Raw genomic sequence first — 22,014 nt, forward strand, 5'->3', positions numbered from 1 at the left:
CCTTGCAGGTGGGAGGGGGGTGTAGTAGGCACATGGCAGTTGACAGTTGGCTCTGTCATGGGAGGATGGCTGGTCTTGTGGTAGCAAGCATGACTTGTCCCCTTAGCTAAGCAGGGCCTGCCCTGGTTGCATATGAATGGGAGACTGGAAGTGTGAGCACTGTCAGATATTCCCCTCAGGAGATGGAGCCGCTCTGGGAAGAGCAGAAGGTTCCAAGTTCCCTCCCTGGCAGCATCTCCAAAATAGGGCTAAGAGAGATTCCTGCCTGCAGCCTTGAGAAGCCGCTGCCAGTCTGTGAAGATAATACTGAGCTAGATAGACCAATGGTCTGACTCAGTATATGGCATGTCAGCTTCCTATGTTCCACTGTCCAAAAGACAGTCAAAACGAATAGAAGAAATGAAGGTGTGTAATGAATCCTCATAGGGATTCATTGAGAGGAAGTTATTATACAGCAAAGAATCTAAACACTTGAAAAATAGTGACCACACATTTTGCTCCACTTCTACAAGGGCTACTTCTACAAGGCCACTTCTACAAGGGCTAGACGCCACTTCTACAAGGGCTAGAGCTTAGTTTTTTGTTTGTTTGTGTTTTTTTTTTTTTTTTAAAAGAAAGCTGGGAATCTGGGGAAATTAATAGGAGGGATCCGAATCTCGAATCGATTTGAATTGAACCAGGCGCAATTTGATTTGGATCCAAATCTAGCCAATGAACCACAGTGGTGATTTTTTTTTTTGTCTCCAAATCACCCAAATCAGCTAGATTCGGGTACAAATCAATTTGTACCCAAATCAATTTGCACATTCCTAGAGGCAAGGGCATGCCCTCTCTCCTGCTGTTCCTCCTCTGCAGCTGGTATTCAGAGGGATCTTGAGACAATGGAATTTGCCGCTGCCGGATGTGGTGGCAGTCACCCATCTAGATGATTTTATAAGAGGAGCAGACATACAGGACTGTTTAGTTTGGAAAAGAGGCAAGTAAGGGATGGCATGACCGAGGTATATAACATTATGCAAAGAGTAGAGAGAGTGGACACAGAGAAATTTTTCTCCCTCTCACAACACTAGAACCTTGGGTCACCCCATGAAACTGAAGGTTGGGAAATTTAGGACCAAAAAAGGAAATACTTTTTCACACAGTGCATAATTAATCAATGAAATCCTCTGCCACGGGATGCAGTGATGGCCACCACCTTGGATGGCTTTAAAAGGGGCTTAGACAAATTCATGGAGGACAGTTCTGTCAATGGCTACTAGTCTGGTGGCTGTGGGCCACCTCCAGCCTCAAAGGCACGTCACGATGCCTCTCAATACCAATTGCAGGGAGGCAAGAGCAGGAGAGAGGGCATGCCTTCATCTCTTGCCTGTGGCCTACCCAGAGGCATCTGGTGGGCCACTGTGCGAAACAGGATGCTGGACTAGAAAGGCCTTGGGCCTGATCCAGCAGGGCTGTTCTTACATTCTTTTGTTCATGGAAGAGAGGACAACCAATGGCCACCACTCTGGACAGCTACACACTTCCATCAGTTACAGCAGCATTCATCTGATGAGGTGGATGCTTCCTGTAACCGTGATGGCAAGCATTGGTCTAAACTAGGCCCTGGTCTAATGAGATTTCAATAAAACACAGTTTTCAGCACAGATTTATAAACTCAATATGATAAAATAATTGTATAAGTATATTTTTGTCAAATCAGAACAATAATAACTGTTTTAGAGTCTTTCTTCCTTTCTCTTTTCTTTTTCAACCAATTCTGTAAAACTTGAAATATATTATAACTAAATATGACTAACAGCATATTTATTCTGCTATTATTATTTAATAGCTTATAATTTAATAATTATAAGCACTCCAGGATAGTTATTTATTTGTATGTTTATATCCCACTCTTTCTCCAAGGAACCCAGAGCAGCGTATATGGTTATGCTTATCCTCACAACAACCCTGAGAGGTAGGTTAGGCCAAGAAAAAAGTGACTGCCCCAGAGCCATCCAGTAAGTGTCAGGGCTGAACAGGGATTTGAACTTGCCTCTCCCAGGTTCTAGTCCAGCACTCTAACCACTACACCACACCATCGTTCAAACAGGGGCTGAGCATTACAAAGCTGATATTGAGGAAACTAACAAGGCTTTCTCGCCACTCTTTGACACAGCACTTGGAAGAAGAGGTAAATATGTGAGGAAAGCAAACATCCCAGAGAGCAGAAGCGGGGAGGCATCTCACCTGGATCTCTCTCGCATGATACATGATGATAAGCCCCAGGAGGATCATGGTGGACAGGCTGATAAGGCATTTCAGGGCAAATGAATATGAAGACTCCTGGAGGGGCAACAGAAAGAGAAAGTGTGACTGCCAGGGGGAAAGAAACACCTTGATCCATCCAGTTGCAAGTTTCAGTCCTGCAGAAATCAATGATGCAGCTTTTTCCCGAATACTTAGGGATAACGTTGCCCAGTCTTCAGATTATCAGACTTGAAAACTGAGGGGGAGGAGCCTGGGAAAGAAGGGGTGGAGCTTAATGTTGATGACCCTGAAGGCTGAGGGCAGCAAAATCTGACCATGGCTGATGGCTCAGGGGTATAGCCTGATGGACACCGGTGGGTGAAACTCCCTCATTGATAAAAAGAATTGAGAACTTCATGTTTTAATTTATTATTTATTGTAAAGCCACTGCTTGCCCTGTGTACTCATCATCAGTGGTTCCTTGTTGCATCCCACCATCTACCTTTCTGATAGCAACACCAAGACTGTGGAACTCCCTCCCACTTGAAGTCCGGCTAGCCTCACCACTGGGGTTTTTTAAACAGGCAGAGAGGAAAACATTCATTTCCATCCAGGTTTTAATGATTAGTTGGGCCCTTGTGCTTTTAACTGCCTTTCAGCGCCAGCATCGGAAATGTTTTTAGTTTTGTGATTTTATCTGTTTCCCTTGCTTGTTTTTATTTCTGTTTTATTGTTAAAATTGTGTTTCTGATATGCCTCCTTGATAGTCCCTTTAATGGAACAAATATAAACATTTCAAGTAAATTACATAAAACGTTCTTTGTAATAAAATGTTATACCACCTATCAACACATTTCAAAAATGTTTACACTGTAAAGAAAATCTATCTCACCTGTTTTAAAAGCACAATAACAACTGCAACAAAAATAATGATAATCTAATCATTTATCAAGCCAAGCAGAAAAACTCGAAGTCTCTTTTTGGTTTTTAATTCTTCCCCTTGAGATTGAATTCTCCCACTTGCAGAAAGGGGGTGTCCAATCCCCTAGAGGTCATAGGGACATAAGTACACAGTGGCTCTCTAAGGTTCCAGGCAGCAGTCCGTACCAGCCCTGCCTGGAAATGCTGCCAGGGATTGAACCTGGGACCTTCCGCATGCAAGCAGATGCTCTACCACTAAGTTGTTGTTATTATTATTATTATTATTTACATTGTATATCCATGATACTTGCTGGGTGGTACTGCAAGCCATGAGACTTGCCAGGTGACTCTGGGCCAGCCACTTCTCTCTCAGCCTAACCTACTTCACAGGGTTGTTGTGAGGAGAAACTTAAGCAAGTAGTACACCGCCCTGGGCTCCTTGGAGGAAGAGCGGGATATAAAATGGAAAATAAATAAATAAATAAATAAATAAATAAATAAATAAATATCCCACTCGTCCTCGAAGGAGCCCAGGGTGGTGTACTACATGCTTAAGTTTCTCCTCACAACAACCCTGTGAAGTAGGTTAGGCTGAGAGAGAAGTGACTGGCCCAGAGTCACCCAGCAAGTCTCATGGCTGAATGGGGATTTGAACTCAGGTCTCCCCGGTCCAGGTCCAGCACCCTAACCACTACACCACGCTGGCTCCATTATGGCCCCATCCCCTAAACAACAACAACAACAAATATTTATATACTGCTTTACAACAAAAGTTTCCAAAGCAGTTTGCATAGAGAAATAATAAATAAATAAGATGGCTCCCTGTCCCCAGAGGGCTCACAATCTAAAAAGAAACATAAGACACACACCAGCAACAGTCACTGGAAGTACTGTGCTGGGGGTGGAGAGGGCCAGTTACTCTCCCTCTCCTAAATAAAGAGAATCGCCACGTTAAAAAGGTGCCTCTTTGATCAGTTAGCAGGGGAATAAAGAGAATGAGGCTATTCACACGATGGGATGGAACTGGGGTAGCCTCCGCTAGCCCGATTTCATGCCACCGTGTGAACCACCGGGCTCAGCTGCAAGCCCGGTGGTTCTTGGGCAGCTAACCCACTCAAGTAGCCCGCCCCTTAAACCGGCTTTGCAGAGCGAGCACTCCGCAAACCCAGGTTTTTTTTTTATCGCGAGTAGCCGTGGCGCGGCTCCGCGACGTGGTTACTGATGAGTAGACCCCCAGAGGGGAGGCGAAAAGCTGCCTCCCGGCTCTGGGGGTCTCCCCAGTATGCCCTGCACGCTTGCCGCAGGCCCCCGAACTCCCCAGCTTCCGCCAGCTCCATCACGGAGCCGGCAATTGTGTGGGCGGCCAATCCGGCCGCCCAGGGCTCCCGCCCTGCTTGTCTGTGGGGAGAGCGGGCTTAGCCCACTCTTCCCGCTCACCCTTCCAAATATCTTACAGTACTCACATGCTTGGTAGGTACCACAAGACCAGCTCTCCTCACCAAAATAGTGGTGGAACATAGGAAGCTGCCTTATACGGAGTCAAACCATTGGTCTATGTAGCTCAGTACTAGCTACAGTGACTGGCAGTGGCTCTCCAAGGTTTCAGGCAGAAATCTTTCCCAGCCCTACCTGGAGATGCCAGAGATTGAACCTGAGACCTTCTGCATGCAAAATGGATGCTCTACTTCTGGGCTACAACCTTCAGACCCAGGGGGGTGGAGTCAGGTGGAGTGGGTGGGGCCTAGGAGTAGAAGTTGTCCCCAGGTGAGTCAGGGAGGGCACCTAATGGACAGAGGAGTGGATCCTGATCAACATGGGTTGGGGCTAGCCACAAAACTCTCAAGCAAAGTAGGAAATGTCAAGTACTGTCTGCTCCCAGTGACCCTGCTCTCCCTTTGAGATCAGCTGGGGAAGCCCTTCTCAAACCCCACCTCTATCTGAGGTGTGGCTGGTGTGTACAGACAGGGCCTCCTTGGTTGTAGCACCCAGACACTGAAGTTCTAAACAACTTGATGATTGCCCTGATCAACACAATCTGTTGGAGGTACCGCTCCAGGACCATTGAATCCTGGCACCTTCTATCCTATTGACCACGAGGGGCACTGAGATAGTAGGCAAGGGTCTTCCTCTTTGTTTCTCCTCTTGTTGTCTCTCTCTCTCACCACTCTGACTTCTGATTGGTAGGCTGATACTCTCACCCTCCTCTTTCTGCAGGCTTGTGGCCTTTTTACCTGCCTTCTTCCTTGTTCGGCTCTCCCACTGTGGAGATATAAAGCTCAGGGACACAGGCTTTTCTATCCAAATATGTAACTTCCTCAATAAGTAACTTTCTCTACGATAGTTGGACCTTAAATGTCTGTCTCAAGATACTCTTAATGCTTCCCCTGCTAACTGAGCAGAGGCACCTTTTAAAAGTGGCGATCCTCAGGTTCTGTGCTTGAATTATTCACATTACTTCTATTTTGTATGTCATAGCTGAGTTAGTTCTCTCCTCTCTAGACTGCTTGACAGTATGATGACCAATCAGGTGGCGGGGGGGTTTTCCCTTGAGGGCTTCAAGATTCTTTATTGATAGCTATTGATGCCTAGCCTTAGACCTTTTAGACACAATTATTACTATTGTATTTTTCTTATGTTTTGGTTTTGATGGATAAGATCTTGTATGTAAACTTGTATGGTTTTGTTGGACTCTCAGAGATGTAACCTTTCTGTTTCTACTTATAATACTAATAAAAGCATTTTTTAAAAAAATTAAAGTGGCGATTCTCTTTACTGAGCAGGGGGAGAGCAAGTGGCCCTATCTAGCTTCAGCACAACATCCCTCCAGCAGCAGTTTCTGGTGTCTCACAAGTTTCTTTCTAGATTGTGAACCCTTTAGGGACAGGGATCCATCTTTATTTATGTTTATTTCTCTATGTAAACCACTTTGGGAACTTTTGTTGAAAAGCAGTATATACATATATATGTTGTTGTTGTTTATGGGGCTTGGTTCTCCTCATATATGTTGGCTTTGTATAATTGGGATCACTGAAATTATTTTTATTTTATTTTATTTTATTTCTATACCGCCTAGTATAAAAATTGGGATCACTGAAATTATTATTATTATTAATTTATTGAATTTATATACCGCCTAGTATAAAAATCTCTAGGCGGTTTACAGAATTAAAACACACAATATAACACATTTAAAATGCATAAAAAGATAAAAATTATAGATAAAAACACGTTAAAAACCCATTAAAATTTTAAAATCCCTTCCCTACAACACAGGCTGCCCATCAGCCTTCCAAATGCTTGCAAAGGGACTCCTACCTTGGTGTAGACGCCCCACGACAGCTCAGTCTCCGTCACCATGACCACAATGCCAAACATGCCGAAGATCAAGGCGTAGTCGCTGAGCCGCTTCCGCTTCTCAAAGAGGGCCCGCCGGTGGCCCAACCGGTAGCCGACGTTCTGGTTCTTCTTTGGGCCGTGGGGGCGCCCCTCCGCTTCTTCGTCGAGGTGGGTGTCCGAAGTCTTGCTGCGCTCAGACTTGGAGACCACCACTTCCAAGCCGGAGTCGTGGAAGGTCTGCAGCGGCTGCGTCTCAGCATCCAGCTCGTGCAGGTTGCGGTGGGAGGTGCTCAGGCTGCTGAGCGGTCGGATGACACCTCCGTTGTATTTGCAGCTGTTCATGGCTATCTCGGCAAAAGGGCTGCTCTCGCTGACCGCGCTCTTGGATCCAGCATGGCTCAAAATGTGGGAATCACCATTGACCTGAAACGAGACAAGGGGAGCCCTTCTGAATCAGGGAGCAAGTGCAGCTTTGGAGTAGAGCAGGTCTGCTCAACTCCAGCCCTCCGGCTGTTTTTTGGACTGCAACTCCTATAATTCCCAATCACAGTGGCCAATAGTCAGGGATTATGGGAGTTGTAGTCCAAAAACAGCTGGAGGGGCAAAGTTGAGCAGCCCTGGAGTAGAGCAGGTGGCCATAGGTTCAATCCTTGGCAGCTCCAGGTAAAGCAGGGAAAGAAACCCTGATTTATGACCCCAGGGATGACTCCAACAGACAGCACAGGGTAGCAGGCATGTTGTGGGTAAGCCGAGGGGCTTCCCTTCTCACCTTTGTTCGGGTCTCTTGGTTAGGTAAGTTGCCAGACACCACACAACCCCCCAAACACGTTCCACTTCCACTTCCACTTCCACACCCCCACCAACCAGACTGAAACTTTACAGCAAAGTGTCAGCTATGACAGTCCTAGTATATTATAGTCTTATCGCTCAAATTAATTGTTGCAGAGTAATTACTTATCTTGTAAAAGTGATTACACAGGAAGCCAGCTTTGAATGAGAAACAAGAGTTTGATATTTATTACAAAGCAAAACTTAGGCAAAGAAACACAATAAAGAGGCTAACAGTCTCTTATGCAGAGAGAGGGAGAACCTCTCAGTTTGAATTCAGGACAGCAAGTGAAGGAGCAGTCAAACAAACTGTGACTCCACCCCGAAGCCAGGACATAAACACATTCAAACACAGACAAGCATGCCCCACACAAAGGACTGAGACAATGGCAATGGAAAAATCCCAACATTAATTATTTTCAAAGGCCTCCAATGTTTAAAGAAACCTCATTCACTCACTCCTCCACCCCAGAACAAGCAGCAGAAGCCCGTGCAGTCAGCTAGGTAGGAGACTCCTCCAGCCTCCCAGGAGCCAGGCCAACCCCTTCACTTCCCTCCTGGCCAGGAACTGAGCTGGGGGAGACCATGTGTGCAGGGTGATGCAGGGTCATCTCCTGAGCAGATTTCAGCTGGCCTGGTACTGACCTCTCCCCCTACCCCAGTCTTTCTTTCCTGCCACGTGGTCTTGGACTGGAAGAGGAAACTCGCCTGGAAAGCAGACTGGAAGGTTTGACCTAATCCAAAAACCCAGGATTTTCTAAGAGGAACCTGGCCCATTCTTTGAAAACGTTTGAAAATGTCAAGCAAACAGGGGCACAGCTATAATTGAACAAGGAGGGTCCAGTGTCCCTGGGCCCATGAGGGAGGGGCCCGCACCTGCTGGGAAACAGCCTGCTCTTTGCTCTCCTCTCCTAGCCAAGCTGCTGGGTCCTGATCAGAGTGCTGGGAGTGTGTGTGATAGTGAGCCCTTTCTCATGATCTGTGAGAAGGGCTTGGCGGGGAGGAAGGTTTTGTTACCTTCCCTTCCCCGCAGACGATCCACGGAGGGTGCTGGGTGCGTGGATTGCGCATCCAGATGATCCTTCACTACCTCCAGCAACACAGAGGGTTGGGGGCTGGAATGTGTTGTTCCGCCCCTCTCCAGAACTCCCATAATGCACTGCATGTGTGTAGTGCATTGTGGGTATCCCCCAGCGCCAGCAGATGATTAAAAAAAAAAAACCAAGACTAAGGGGGCTTGCTCCCTGAACCACATTTAAGCTGCAGACTCCACAGACGGGTTTGCTGTGGTAGCGGCAGCCACTTTCTTCCCACTGCTTCTCATGAGCAGCCAAGGGCGTCCTTGGCTGCCATAGTCCGCTCTTGGCTGCTCATGAGAACAGCCTCACTATCTGCTCACTAACAGCAAGAGCAAGAGAAGGCGGGGTCTGTGGGCCCCGCCTTCTACTCTTCCCCCAATGCCACCTCCATGTCTTTGTTTCGGAAGAACAAAACATTCTCAGCATTTTCTCTTGCTGATGCAAGCTGATGCCCCAGAGACCCTGTTAACTGCTGCCGTAATGGGAGTGACTTAGCTCCTGAAATACTCTGCTATATAAGTAATTTCCCCCAACAACCAGGGCCCCACACCAGGAGAACTGGGGAACCTAGGCTAGCACCCTCCACCACACCCTGCCTTCCTCCTCCAACTCAGAAGAGCCCCCTGAAGACCTCCCACCGGACCTCATAGAGATCCCACAGCGTCACCAAAGACAGTGCTTAGAATATTGGGCAAGGCTCCTTTAAGCAACAGAGCTTTCCATAGCAAAGGGAATGGGCTAAGTCACTCGGCCTAAGCCAGACCTGCTCAACTTAGGCCCTCCAGTTTTTGAACTCCAACTCGCATGAGCCTGAGCCACAGTGGCCAATAGCCAGGGATTATGGGAATTGTAGGCCAACATCTGCAGGAGGGCCAAAGCTGAGCAACACAGGCCTAGGCAGTAGCCTTAAAACCCAAGAGTCTGCTCCAAGAAACTGCAGGAGCAACATCACTCTTACATGATTATTTCCAATTCTTGTGCATTTGTGCTTGCATTTGTGCCCCTCAGAGGTGTTCCCTATGATCTGCCTTCCAAGCAATGCTGCGTCATGTAGTATCATTCTGGAGGGCTGACTTCTGAGAAAAGAAGGTGACTGTCAGCAGAGGGAGGTTCGTGATAAGGGGATCATGGTGAAAATTGCACCCACCACCAGCAGCAAAGTAGAGAAAGGCAGCGGGCACTTTTTGCTTAGGAACATAGGAAATTGCCTTATACCAGTTTTGGCCATTGGTCCATCTACCTCAGGATTGTCTACACCAGGTCTGCTCAAAGAGGTCAAATGACAAAGAGGTCAAATTTCTAGATACACTGAATGACTCTGCCCTAGAACAGTTGGTCATGGAACCAACCAGAGAGAAGGCAACCTTGGACTAAATCCTGAGTGGCACCCAGGACCTAGTGCGTGATGTCAGTGTCATCAACCCTTTAGGGAACAGTTCAGCATACATGCGGGGAGAGAAGCGACGAGAGGTGATGTTCTAAACTGTCTGGAAAAACTGAAAACTAGCAAATTGCCACGGCCAGATGGCATCCATCCAAGAGTCCTCAAAGAACTCAAATGTGAAATTGCTGACCTCCTTGCTAAAATATATAACTTATCCCTGCAATCCAGTCTACCTGGACTTCCAAAAAGCTTTTAACAAAGTTCCTCATCAAAGACTCCTGAGGAAACTTAGCAGTCATGGGATAAGGGGACAAGTACGTGTGTGGATTGCTAACTGATTGAAAGATAGGAAACAGAGGGTAGGTATAAATGGAGAGTTTTCACAATGGAGGGAAGTAAGAAGTGGGGTTTTCCAGGGATCTGTACTGGGAACAGTGCTTTTCAATTTATTCATAAATGATCTAGAAGTAGGGGTAAGCAGTGAGATAGCCAGATTTGCAGATGATACCAGACTCTTTTGGGTAGCGAAATCCAAAACAGATTGTGAGCAGCTCCAAAAGGATCTCTCTAAACTGGGAGAGTGGGCAACAAAATGGCAAATGCGGTTCAATGTTGGTAAGTATAAAGTGATGCACATTGGGATGAGAAACCCAACTTCCAGTATATGCTGATGGGATCTGAGCTGTTGGTGACTGACCAGGAGAGGGATCTTGGTGTCGTGGTGGACAGCTCGTTGAAAGTGTCGAATCAATGTGTAGCAGCTGTGAAAAAGACCACTTCCATGCTAAGGATCATTAGGAAGGGGATTGAAAATAAAACTACTAATATTATATTGCCCTTATACAAAACTATGGTGTGGCCACACCTGGAGTACTGTGTACAATTCTGGTCACCACATCTAAAAAAAGACATTGTAGAACTTGAAAAGGTGCAGAAGAGGGCAACCAAGCTGATCAGGGGCCTAGAGCACCTTCCTTATGAGGCTTTTTAGTTTAGAAAAAAAGATGACTGCAGTGAGACATGATAGAGGTCTATAAAATCATGCATGGTGTGGAGAAAATGGAGAGAGAGAAATTCTTCTCCCTCTCCAGGGGTCATCCTATGAAATTAATTGCCAAGAAATCTAGGACCAACACACGGAAGTACTTTTTCACACAACTCATAATCAACTTGTGGAATTCTTTGCCACGAGATGTGGTGACAGCCAACAACCTGGATGTGTTTAAGAGGGGTTTGGATAACTTCATGGAGGAGAGGTCTATTAACGGCTAGGGATGTGCACGGAACTGGTTCGGAGGCCCTTCATGGGCCTACAAACCGGTTCGAACGGTGGCTGGTTCCACCAGCCCCATAGTGGGGGGCTGCAGCTGCAGGGAAAGATGCACTTACACACACACACTGCGTTCCCTCCGCTGGCGCTCGGTTCCTTAAACATCTTCTGGGGCGGCAGCATATCTACCTGCAGCCCCCTTTTCTACATTTACTGGAAGTACCCAGAAGTATCAGATGTGCCTCTGTCTGTGCATGCTCATGTTGCACGAGCACGACGTGCACACACTCACGAATGTAGAGTGCAGGCGCAGCCACTACTTCTGGGTACTTCCAGTAACCATAGCGAAAGGGGCAGCAGGAAGTTAAGGAACCAAGCACCGGCAGGGGAAATGAAGTGTGCGGGGGGGTGCATCCTCCCCCGCCCTTAAAGCCACACACACACCCCACCGTTGAACCGGCCCCCGCCAATTCTGTGCATATCCCTATTAACGGCTACTAGTCGGAGGGCTATAGGGCACTTCCAGCCTCAAAGGCAGGATGCCTCTGAGTACCAGTTGCAGGGGAGTAACAGCAGGCGAGAGGGCATGCCCCCAACTCCTGCCTGTGGCTTCCAGCGGCATCTGTGGGCCACTGTGTGAAACAGGATGCTGGACTAGATGGGCGGCCTTGGGCCTGATCCAGCAGGGCTGTTCTTATGTTCCTAACTTAGCACACACCCACCCAGCTGTTTTTGAACTACAACTTCCATAATCCCCAGTCACCGTGGCCAATAGCCAGGAATTATAGGAATTGTAGGCCGGCATCTGCAGGAGGACAGAAGCTGGGCAGCCCTCATCTACGCTAACTGGCAGCAACTCTCCAAGGTTATAGACAGGGTCCTTCCCAGTCCTTCCTGGAGATGCTGCCCGGGATTGAACCGGGGACCTTCTGCATGTAAAGGAGGGGCTCTGCCACTGAGCTACACCCCCATTCCCTAAGGGAAATACCTTACAGTGCTCACATATAGTCACCCATCCAAATGCAAACTCGGGTGGATCCTTCTTAGCATAGGGGAGCATTCATGCTCACTGCTGCCAGATCAGCTCTCCACTCCAAGCTTCCCAATTCTGCTCCCTTAAATTTTGAGCTGAGAGTTCTCATCTCAGAACTTTCAGCTCATAAGTTTCATTTCATCCAATAAATAATAATTTAACAACCATGCCTAGTAGCTTCTTCTCTGTCTGTTAGAAGTTGGAAAAATATGGGACTATGCAATAAGTCAATGCCAAGAAGGGCACCCACATCTGTTCCCCCTCTCTCTGCAGACATAAATCTTCCAGCCATGTTCTATTTCAGCACTCCTTCCCCATCCACAAGAAAAGAAAATGGGGATAATCATTCAGCCCTACAACTCTAGAGAGGGCTGCCTGGAACCTTTGCGGATCCTGTTTATCACAGCAAAAATGAACATGTGTTTCCTATTATTAAAATATTTAGCTCATAAAATCATAATGGACCCATGGAGCAATAACATGGCAATTACCCAGAGGACAGCAAGTGAGGAGCCAAGTCCAGGTCATATAAGATCAAAGAGCCCCTTGATGAAATGCAGAGCTGCACCCCTGATGAAATGTTCATCCAAACAATATTATATTACCCCAATGTCTATACTTGCAGAGGGAGAAGGTCAGCTCAAGCAAAGAGTTCTGGAGACTGTGCACCACCAAGAAGGCCCCAGCTTGCATTCCCATGTTCTGCACCTCAGATGTCCATGGGATGTGGGACAGAGCATCCCTTGGTGAACTGTGCAGGGGGCTGGACTTGTAGACCTCTTAGGTTCCTTCCAACTGTAGAAGTCTATGGCTCCTGAGTCATATGGGAGAAGATGGTCCTTTTTACACAATTAGTTCAGGGGAAGTGAAGCTTTTGCCAAAATAGCAGTGCTTTTCTGGTAGTGGGGAGGAACTTCTACTGAAAAACTTGCTTGCCTAGTGAGTAGGGAGGGGGGGATTGCATAGGAACCAATCCTGCAGACTGCCTCCTTGAAAGTGAAATGTGAGCAAGATCTTCCCACTCTCATAAGGGGGCTCAGGGGGCTCAAGGTTGACTCAGCCTTCCATCCTTCCGAGGTCGGTAAAATGAGTACCCAGAATGTTGGGGGCAATATGCTAAATCATTGTAAACTGCTTAGAGAGCTCCGGCTATAGAGCGGTATATAAATGTAAGTGCTATTGCTATTGCTATAAGAACATAAGAACAGCCCCGCTGGATTAGGCCCATGGACCATCCAGTCCAGCATCCTGCTTCACACAGTGGCCCACCAGATGCCACTTGGAAGCCCACAAGCAAGAGGCGAGGACACGCCCTCTCTCCTGCTGTTGCTCCCCTGCAACTGGTATTTGGAGGCATCTTGACTCTTGAGGTGGCCTATAACCACCAGACTAGTAGCCATTGATAGATCTGTCCTCCGTGAATATATCTAAACCTCTCTTAAAACAGGATGAAACAGGATGCTGGACTAGATGGGCCTTGGGCCTGATCCAGCAGGGCTGTTCTTATGTTCTTAAAGCCATCCAGGCTGTTGGCTGTCACCACATCTTGTGGCAGAGAATTCCATTGGTTGTTTATGCATTGTGTGAAAAAGTACTTCCTTTTGTTGGTCCTAAATTTCTTGGCAATCAATTTCATGAGATGACCCCTGGTTCTAGTGTTGTGAGATAGGGAGAAAAATATCTCTCCATCCACTTTCTCCACACCATGAATGATTTTATAGATCTCTATCATGTCTCCCCACAGTCATCTTTTTTCTAAACTAAAAAGCTCCAGGTGTTTAGCCTTTCCTCATAAGGAAGGTGCTCTAAGCCCCTGATAATCTCCATTGCCCTCTCATATTTGCCAGGGGTGGGTGGGTAGTACATGAACCAGCTGGGATGGTTGGTGCTATCTGTGGGGGGACAGGGACGACAAATGCTCATTGTGACTTTTGACAAGGTCTGCACCCCTAGAGATGGAAAGGAGGTGATAGCATTACAAGACTTGCAGCTCTCCGTGTGTTTTCATGCAGGCATTGCCGGAAATCACTGTGCACATTCATGCCCTGAGATAGTACTGATGGCCAAGATTTATTGGTCTGGTGGACTAGGGACCTCAGTGGATGGCTCTCTTCCTGCCCCGTCTGCATGCTCCTTGAAAGACTGGGTGAACTCCCTCGCTCTGCTTTTCAGTTTGGCTCAGTAGTGGTGGATAAACACCCTCCCTGCAGCTCATTTCGGAACTGCGTCAGCAATTACGAGTGTCACTGGAGAACATTTAAAAGATCCCCCCCTCCCAAACCATTCTAAACTGACTCATCACGTTGGCTGCACCTTGTCACGTCGCCTTCCTATTCTCCACTGCCCTTGCAAATGTCGACAGGGGTGCTTCTAGAACAACTAGTTTGGGGACAGCAAGGGGTGTCAAAGTGATTGGGGGAGCGGAGATTTTGCTAGACATTAAATACTTGGAGGTAAGGACATGAAGGTTAGCTCATTTATCTTATTAAGGAAGCTTGCTTGACATTTTCAGAAAATGGGCCAGATTCCTCTGGGACGATTCTCATGATCGTCGAGAGTGCAGGGATGGGGGGGAAAGGCTCCAAAAAGCTTACCTTCCCCACAGATGATCAAGGGATTGGTGGTGGGAGTGCACTCTGCACTCCCATATGAGCAGCACAACTCCATGAAGCACAGAGCAGGGCAGAGGGATCCAGGGCCCAAACCTGTTGTCCCAGCCTCCGTGAATCCCACAATGCAATGCGTGACATGCACGTTGCATTGGGGGATTCCCCCAAGAGACGGGCATGGTAGGTGCCCGTCTCTGTGTCTGCTGGGGCGAAACATAGTCCCAGAGAACACACAAGCAGTTAGACTGGGGAAGGAGAGCACTCGTTCCCTTAACCTTGGCTAACAGCCGGAGTAAATAGCGGGGCTGGGGCTGGGTGGTGCTGCCCCACTGGGATTGGGCACGATCCCGGCGGTTCTCATGCACAGCCTAACCCAGACTGGGCGTCCCTAGCCCGGGTCAGGCTGCACGTGAGAACAGCCCTACTGTCTTTTTTGATTGGATCAAATCATTCAGTTGCTTTCCAGATTAGTTTTCCCTTTCTGTCCCATGCCATGTGGCTGGAAAGATTGGGGTGGGGAGAGAGGCCAGTATAGGGCAGCTGGAATCTGCCCAGGAAATGACCCTGAATCCCCCTGCATGCATGGTCTCACCCAGCCCAGTTCCTGGCCAGGAAGGAAGTGAAGGGGTTGGCCTGGCTCCTGGGAGGCATCTCCTACCTAGATGACTGCACTGGCTTCTGCTGCTTGTTCTGGGGGAGAGTGAATGAGGTTTCTTTAAACAACGGAGGCAATGTAAGATAATTTATTCAGGCTATAAGACCATAATATACGATGACTGTATTGGCTGACATTTTGCTGTAAAGTTCTAGTCTGGTGGATGGGGGAGAGAAAGGGGAAGCAGAAAATATTTTGTAGGAGAGCCTGCTACCCCTTGAAGTCATCCCTGAATGTCACCGCATTTTGAGCCCAGTTGGGGACACCAATCCCAGCTCAGATAGAATTGTGCAGCCCCACCTCCTGCAAAGAGTGACTTTTAAGGTTCTCACAAACCACAAGCTGCCCCAGAAAGATCTGGAGCCCTGAGACGAGAACCTAAACAAAACACAAAGGCAGAGGTAAAGGCTCCTCAGTGGCACCACCCCATCCACAAGTGGTAAATCTGGGGAGTTTGAGGGGAGCTTTTGTTCTCCCTTAACTTCCCTACCCCAATCCATAGCCAAAAATACATGTATGGGAATACTGGGATGATGCAAGCAAACCCCAAGTTTGCCAGACTAAGCACAGGGATGTTCCCCACCCAAAATTATCTAGAGCTTCTACAAAAGCCCTTTCTATACTGGGTCAGCCCCTTTCAGTTTAATGTACTTAATAAAATGGATCCCTCAGTGATGGATAATTATAGGCCAATCTCCTATCTCCCCTGTTTGGGCAAGGTAATCGAAAGGGTGGTGGCTAACCAGCTCCAGGCAGTTTTGGAGGAAACTGATTATCTAGACCCATTTCAAACTGGATTCAGAACGGGCATGGAGTTGAGAAAGCCTTGGTCGGTGTCAACAATCTGGCCACCCAGAAGGGAAGTCCAGGAAGATAGTCCACAATACAAACTGGGCTGCAGAAACGAAAAACGGCTTGGAATAGTTCTCTATATCAGGCTTGGGCTTAAAGCTGTCAACACAAGGGTTGACAAATGTTGTCTTCCAGCAGCTAACAGAAAGCTGTTGACGTGCTTTATAGTCCAAGCTGATAACTCTCAGCTGGCAGGGATTCAAGGCTTATCAGCCCTCTGCAAGAGGCGTTTACTCCTCCTGATAGTTTCCAGCTGTGCTCTTCATCTTGTGACACGCCGTTGCTGTGGAGTCAGTGGGGGTTGCCCGCACAGCTCATCCTCTAGTCTGTCCGTCACTGTCTCTGCTGCCCCAGACTGCTGTGCCTGCTCTGAAACACCAGCCAGACCCTCCTCAGCCGTCTCTTGGTAACTGACAGCTGGGCTCTGCCCCTCAGGCACCCCTGCATCGGTTGGAAGACTGTCAGCTTCCCCTTCCTACTCACTATCTGAGACCGAAGGTGTGACAGTCGGCCTGATGGATGACCTTTACCGGGGAATCGACAGAGGGAGTGTGACTCTGTTGGTCCTCTTGCATCTCTCGGTGGTGTTCAATACCATCGACCATGGTATCCTTCTGGGTCGCCTGGGGGAGTTGGGAATAGGGGGCACTGCTTTGCAGTGATTCCGTTCCTATCTCTCGGATAGATCCCAGATCTGGAGCTTGGTGACAGTTGCTCGTCAAAGCAGGAGCTGTTATATGGAGTCCCTCAGGGCTCCATTCTGTCACCAATGCTTTTCAATATCTACATGAAACCGCTGGGTGAGTTCATCAGGAGATTTGGTGCTGGGTGTTATCAGTATGCTGATGACACCCAAATCTACTTCTCCTTTTCATCTTCAGGAAATGGCACTCATTCTCTAAATGCCTGCCTACAAGCAGTAATGGGCTGGATGAGGGAGAACAAATTGAAGCTGAATCCAAGCAAGATGGAGGTTCTCATTGTGGGGGCTCAGAATCTGAGGGGTGAGTTAGATCTTCCTGTGCTGGATGGGGTTACACTCCCCCAGAAGGAGCAGGTGCACAGCTTGGGAGTACTCCTGGACCTAGGCCTCACACTGGTTTCTCAGGTGGAGGCCATGGTCAGGAGTGCTTTCTATCAGCTTCGGCTGATTCGACAGCTGCACCCATTCCTTGAAGAGGATGACCTCAAAATAGTGGTGCACCAGCTGGTAACCTCCCGGCTTGACTATTGCAATGCGCTCTACGTGGGGCTGCCTTTGTACGTAGTTCAGAAACTTCAGTTAGTTCAGAATGCGGCAGCCAGATTGGTCTCTGGGGTAACCCGGAGAGACCATATTACGCCTATTTTGAAACAATTGCACTGGCTGCCGATATGTTTCTGGGCAAAATACAAAGTGCTGTTTATTTCCTTTAAAGCCCTGAATGGCTTAGGCCCGAGTTACCTCAGAGAGAGCCTTCTTCTGCGTGATCCCCACCGCACATTAAGGTCATCTGAGGAGGTTCGTCTCCAGTTACCACCAGCTCGTCTGGTGGCGACTCAGAGGCAGGCCATCTCTATAGCTGCTCCTGGGCTGTGGAATGCACTCCCTGTGGAAATCCGTAATTTGAATTCTCTATTAGCCTTCAGGAGAGCCCTTAAAACATATTTGTTTGGCCTGGCTTTCCAGGGTTTTTTAATCGGTTTTAATATTTTAATCTGGTTTTGGAGTTTTTAATTACTGCAGTTGTTTAATTCTTGTTTTAAAATGTTTTTAAATTGTTAACTGTTGTTATATTGTTTTTAATTTTTGTTTTAGCTCTTTATTGTTTTAGTGGTTTGTTTTTAATTGTAAACCGCCCTGAGCCATTTTGGAAGGGCAGTATACAAATCAAATAAATAAATAATAATAAATAAATAATAATAAAATAAAAAACAACTTGGCAGCAGTACATGTGAAAGGGATTTAGGTGTCTTAGTGGACCTCAAGTTGAACATGAGCCACCCATGTGCTACAGCTGCAAAAAAGCTGATACAATCTTCGGCTGCATTAACAGAAGCCTAGTGTCCAGATAACAAGAAATTGTTACAAGTTTTACTGCATAATTTCTGTCATTAGTAGTGTATTAGCAATAACTATAGATAAGAAGAGCCTTGTAGGGGTGCAGCTAGGTAATTTTGGACCCTGGACCTAATAAGCTGTCTGCAAAATAAGCATCCTCTCTGTATATATACATTTCACCACAAACCCACCAGTCTGGGCCAGAGTTGATTTCTTTCTTTTTGGGGGGTGGGTGGGGGAAACTACAAAAACCTCCAAAGGGTCCATACATCTTCTTGATCATTTACCACAAACCCACAGATTTGGACAAGAGTGCATTTTCAGAGGGGGGGGGGGATGGAGGAAGACTGCAAACGCCAGTAGATTCACATAACTTCTTGACCATTTACAAACTAACTGTGACACATCAAGTGTCCCTTGCTCCACAGTTCAAACCACAAAACCAACTTGGACATTGTAAGGAACTTGCATTTGTAAGGAAAAATAATTAAAACCACAACAGTTGCCCCTTGCTTCACAATTCTCATGCAGGCTTTTTGGATCACAGACCAACTTGAGGAAAGTGCATTGGTAATAATAAAATAAAATAAAAATACAATACACCAGATATAACTGTAGTTGAGAAGAAAGAAAAACAAGTTAAAATAATTGACATAGCAATACCAGGTGATAGCAGAAAAGAAGAAAAAGTAACAGAAAAAATAACAAAGTACAAAGATCTACAAATTGAAATTGAAAGGCTGTGGCAGAAGAAGACCAAAATAATCCCAGTAGTAATTGGCACCCTAGGTGCAATTCCAAAACACCTTGAAGAGCACCTCAACACCATAGGGGCCAAAGAAATCACCATCAGCCAATTACAAAAAGCAACTTTACTGGGAACAGCCTATATTCTGCGACGATGTGTATAATAATAACAGCAACAATATTGATAATAAAATCCAGCCATCCCAGGTCCTTGGGAAGGACTCGATGTGTGGATAAAACAAACCAGTCAATAACACCTGTCTGACTGTGTAAACAAGAAATAATAATAAATAAACTAGCTGACCCCGCACAGAGCATCTGTGTGCTCCTTGGGGCCAGCTGTTTCCCCCTCCGTCTCCCTCCTGCCTGGTCCCTCATCTCTCCCCCCTCACCCCACCACCTGAAAAGAGCTGCCGCCAGTCCCTCCCACTGCCTCTTGCTTCCCCCCAATCCGGCCCGGTTCTCCCCCACATCGCGGATTTTGGCCTGGCGGCCCAGCCGCCTCTTCACCCTGGCAGCTGGGTCCGCTGCCACCTCCTCGCTGCTGCCGCCACCCTGCTGCGGCTGGGCCCGCCGCCGCCTCCTGGCCACAGCCAGCCCTGCTGCGGCTGCCTCGCCTGCCTCTCCTTGCTGCGGCTGGGTTAGGGTTAGGGTGCCTGCCACTGTGCATGCTTCTCCTCGCCGCGGCCGGGCCCGCTGCCACCGCCTCCCCACTGGGGCCGCCGCTTCACCTGCCTTCCCACCACCGCCTCCCCAACGCGGCCGCCACTGCCTTGCCTGCCTCTCCTCTCTGCCATTAGCTTCAAAGAGGCCAACCGGTGCCCAGCCAATCAGCTTCAAAGAGGCCCAGCCAATCAGGCGGCTCCCTCGCTGGCACGCATAGCCTTGCTACATCCCTACGCATGGCTGGTGGCTGGCTAAGAGAATTAAGTATAATGATAAATAAATAATAATATAATATTGTTGTTGTTTCTTCAGATATAACAGTTCCACTTTCACTGGGAGTGAAGTACTCTATTGATAGAGATAACTCTTTCTGACAGCTTTACTGCAGTAGGGGGAAATCATCAAAGATCATTAGATTGACAGATTTACCTGAAATAAAAATACACAGCATTCTGCCACATCTTAGGCGACCTGTGTGCCCAGTTTCAGAACTCTAAGCCCAGCCATTCTGGAAATGTAGAGGATTGGGCAAAGTGGGGATATTGTTGCACTTTTTTTATGACGGCAAAGGGCAGATTCCTTCACATGGGGGTGGAATGATGATCCAGGGGTAGGGGCTTCAGTTCCAGACATTTTTGTAATTTTCTGCCATGAAACAAGCCACTTATAGGTTGGGGGGGGGGCTATTAAAATTTTCTTTAAAAATCAATGGATTGACCAGTCTGATTCAAAATCAAAACACAGAGTCCCGCTAACCTGTCCTACATCTAAGCCCAATTTCAGAACTCTAGACCAAGCTATTCTAGAAATATAAAAGGAGGTGAAAAGTAGAGTGATGTTTACCATTTTCTATGAAGGCAACAAGACGATTCCTCCACATGTGGGTGGAATGATGGTCTATACCCTTGCTAATTGAGCAAAAAGGCACCTTTTGGAGGTTCTCTTATATTTAGCAGGGGGAGAGCAACTGGCCCTATTCAAATCCAGCACAGCATCCCTTCCATGGCTGTTATTGGTGCCTACCTTGTGTTTCCTTTTAGACTGTGAGCCCTTTAGGGATAGGGAACTATCTTATTTATTTATAATTTATTTATTTTTTTGGAAACCTTTGTTGATTTTGTTGATAAGCAGTATATAAGTAGTAGTTGTCGTCATAGTAGTAGTAGTAGTAGTAGTAGTAGTAGTAGTTCCAGACATTTTTGTTATTTTCTGGCATGAAACAAGCTACCTGTAGGACCTTTTGATGTAGGTTTTTTTTAAATTCAAAAAGCTTTTAAAATTAACAGATTGACTAATCCTCTTCAAAATTAAAACACAGAGTCCTGCTAACCTGTCCTACATCTGTGCCAAATTTAAGAACTCTAGTCCAAGCCACTCCGGAGAAATAAAAAGGACCCTTTTTCTTTGGGGAATATTATGGGGCCCTCGAGGACAGGGGCACATGGACGTGGACCCCCAGGTCCATGCCTAACAGTGCTCCTAAAGCCTTGGCTTGACAAAACTTTTATATATTTGACCAAACACTTGCATAAGGCTTAAGCAGTGATGTAGCCTCTGTCCTTAAATGTGACCTTACAGAAATTGTGAGTCAGAGGCTATCTGTGCTGGAAAATTTCATAAGCAGAGTAAACAGGTAGTGAAGTAAGGGGGTCTCAAATTTACAACATGACTCCTCATAGCTGAATACCGGGGGAATTTCAACATGGATATAGCGGGGGGATGATCACCGACAAACTGCAAATTAACGTAAAAAAAAATATCTGGGGAATTATTGGGGGCTAGTCACCTAAGGTGCTTGTGATCAGGTAAGAGGGACAATGAGAAAGGAATAAACAGCTATAAGGGGTATAAAAACAATTGTATTTGATTGTGAGGGGCCCTTCTTCAGATCTTCACTGGAAGTCTGGTTGGTCCTTCAGCCAGTTGCATAGCATTGCACTGTTTTGCTGTTTCCTACTTTGGATTTGGGGTGAGTTTTTCCCTAAACAGCTGTAAGCCTACTAAGATCTGATCATTCGCTTGGGAACCAAAAGGTAACTAACCTGAAAAATAATTTAACTTCTGGACTTCTGAACTGGGGTGCTTCTGCTGAGGCTCAGGCCAAGCCGAGAGAGAACCACCAAAACTGATCAATTGATCAGAAGCTGGTCTTGTGGTAGTGAGCATGACTTGTCCCCTTTGCTAAGCAGGGTCCACCCTGGTTGCATCCAGATGGGAGACTACATTCACAAGCACTGTAAAATATCCCCTTTAGCAGATGGGGCCACTCAGGGAAGAGCAGAAGTACCCCCACTGGTGGCATCTCCAAGACAGGGCTGAGAGAGATTCCTGCTTGCAACCTTGGAGAAGTTGCTGCCAGTCTAGGTA

The 22,014-nt window shown here is 47.1% G+C and overlaps 1 protein-coding gene across 5 annotated transcripts in view; it reads right to left on the minus strand.

The window, feature by feature from the left end:
- KCNN1 (potassium calcium-activated channel subfamily N member 1) overlaps positions 1 to 22,014 on the minus strand; it is a 196,360-nt gene that overhangs the window by 83,431 nt on the left and 90,915 nt on the right. For 2 of the 5 annotated variants that reach the window (XR_008317264.1, XM_053300636.1), the window contains exons 1-3: positions 8,329 to 8,386; positions 6,463 to 6,906; positions 2,227 to 2,322 (exon numbers count right to left, since the gene is read on the minus strand). Coding sequence is in view for 4 of the 5 variants with exons in the window: in XM_053300636.1 (XP_053156611.1) it covers positions 2,227 to 2,322; positions 6,463 to 6,906; positions 8,329 to 8,382 (594 nt within the window). In the remaining variant the exon portion in view is untranslated. Of the gene's footprint in view, positions 1 to 2,226; positions 2,323 to 6,462; positions 6,907 to 7,770; positions 7,839 to 8,328; positions 8,387 to 22,014 lie in introns of those variants that run through there. The other 3 variants (XM_053300638.1, XM_053300637.1, XM_053300639.1) reach the window with 2 other exon arrangements.

This window comes from Hemicordylus capensis, chromosome 2, assembly GCF_027244095.1.
Source record: "Hemicordylus capensis ecotype Gifberg chromosome 2, rHemCap1.1.pri, whole genome shotgun sequence".
Lineage (NCBI taxonomy): Eukaryota > Metazoa > Chordata > Lepidosauria > Squamata > Cordylidae > Hemicordylus > Hemicordylus capensis.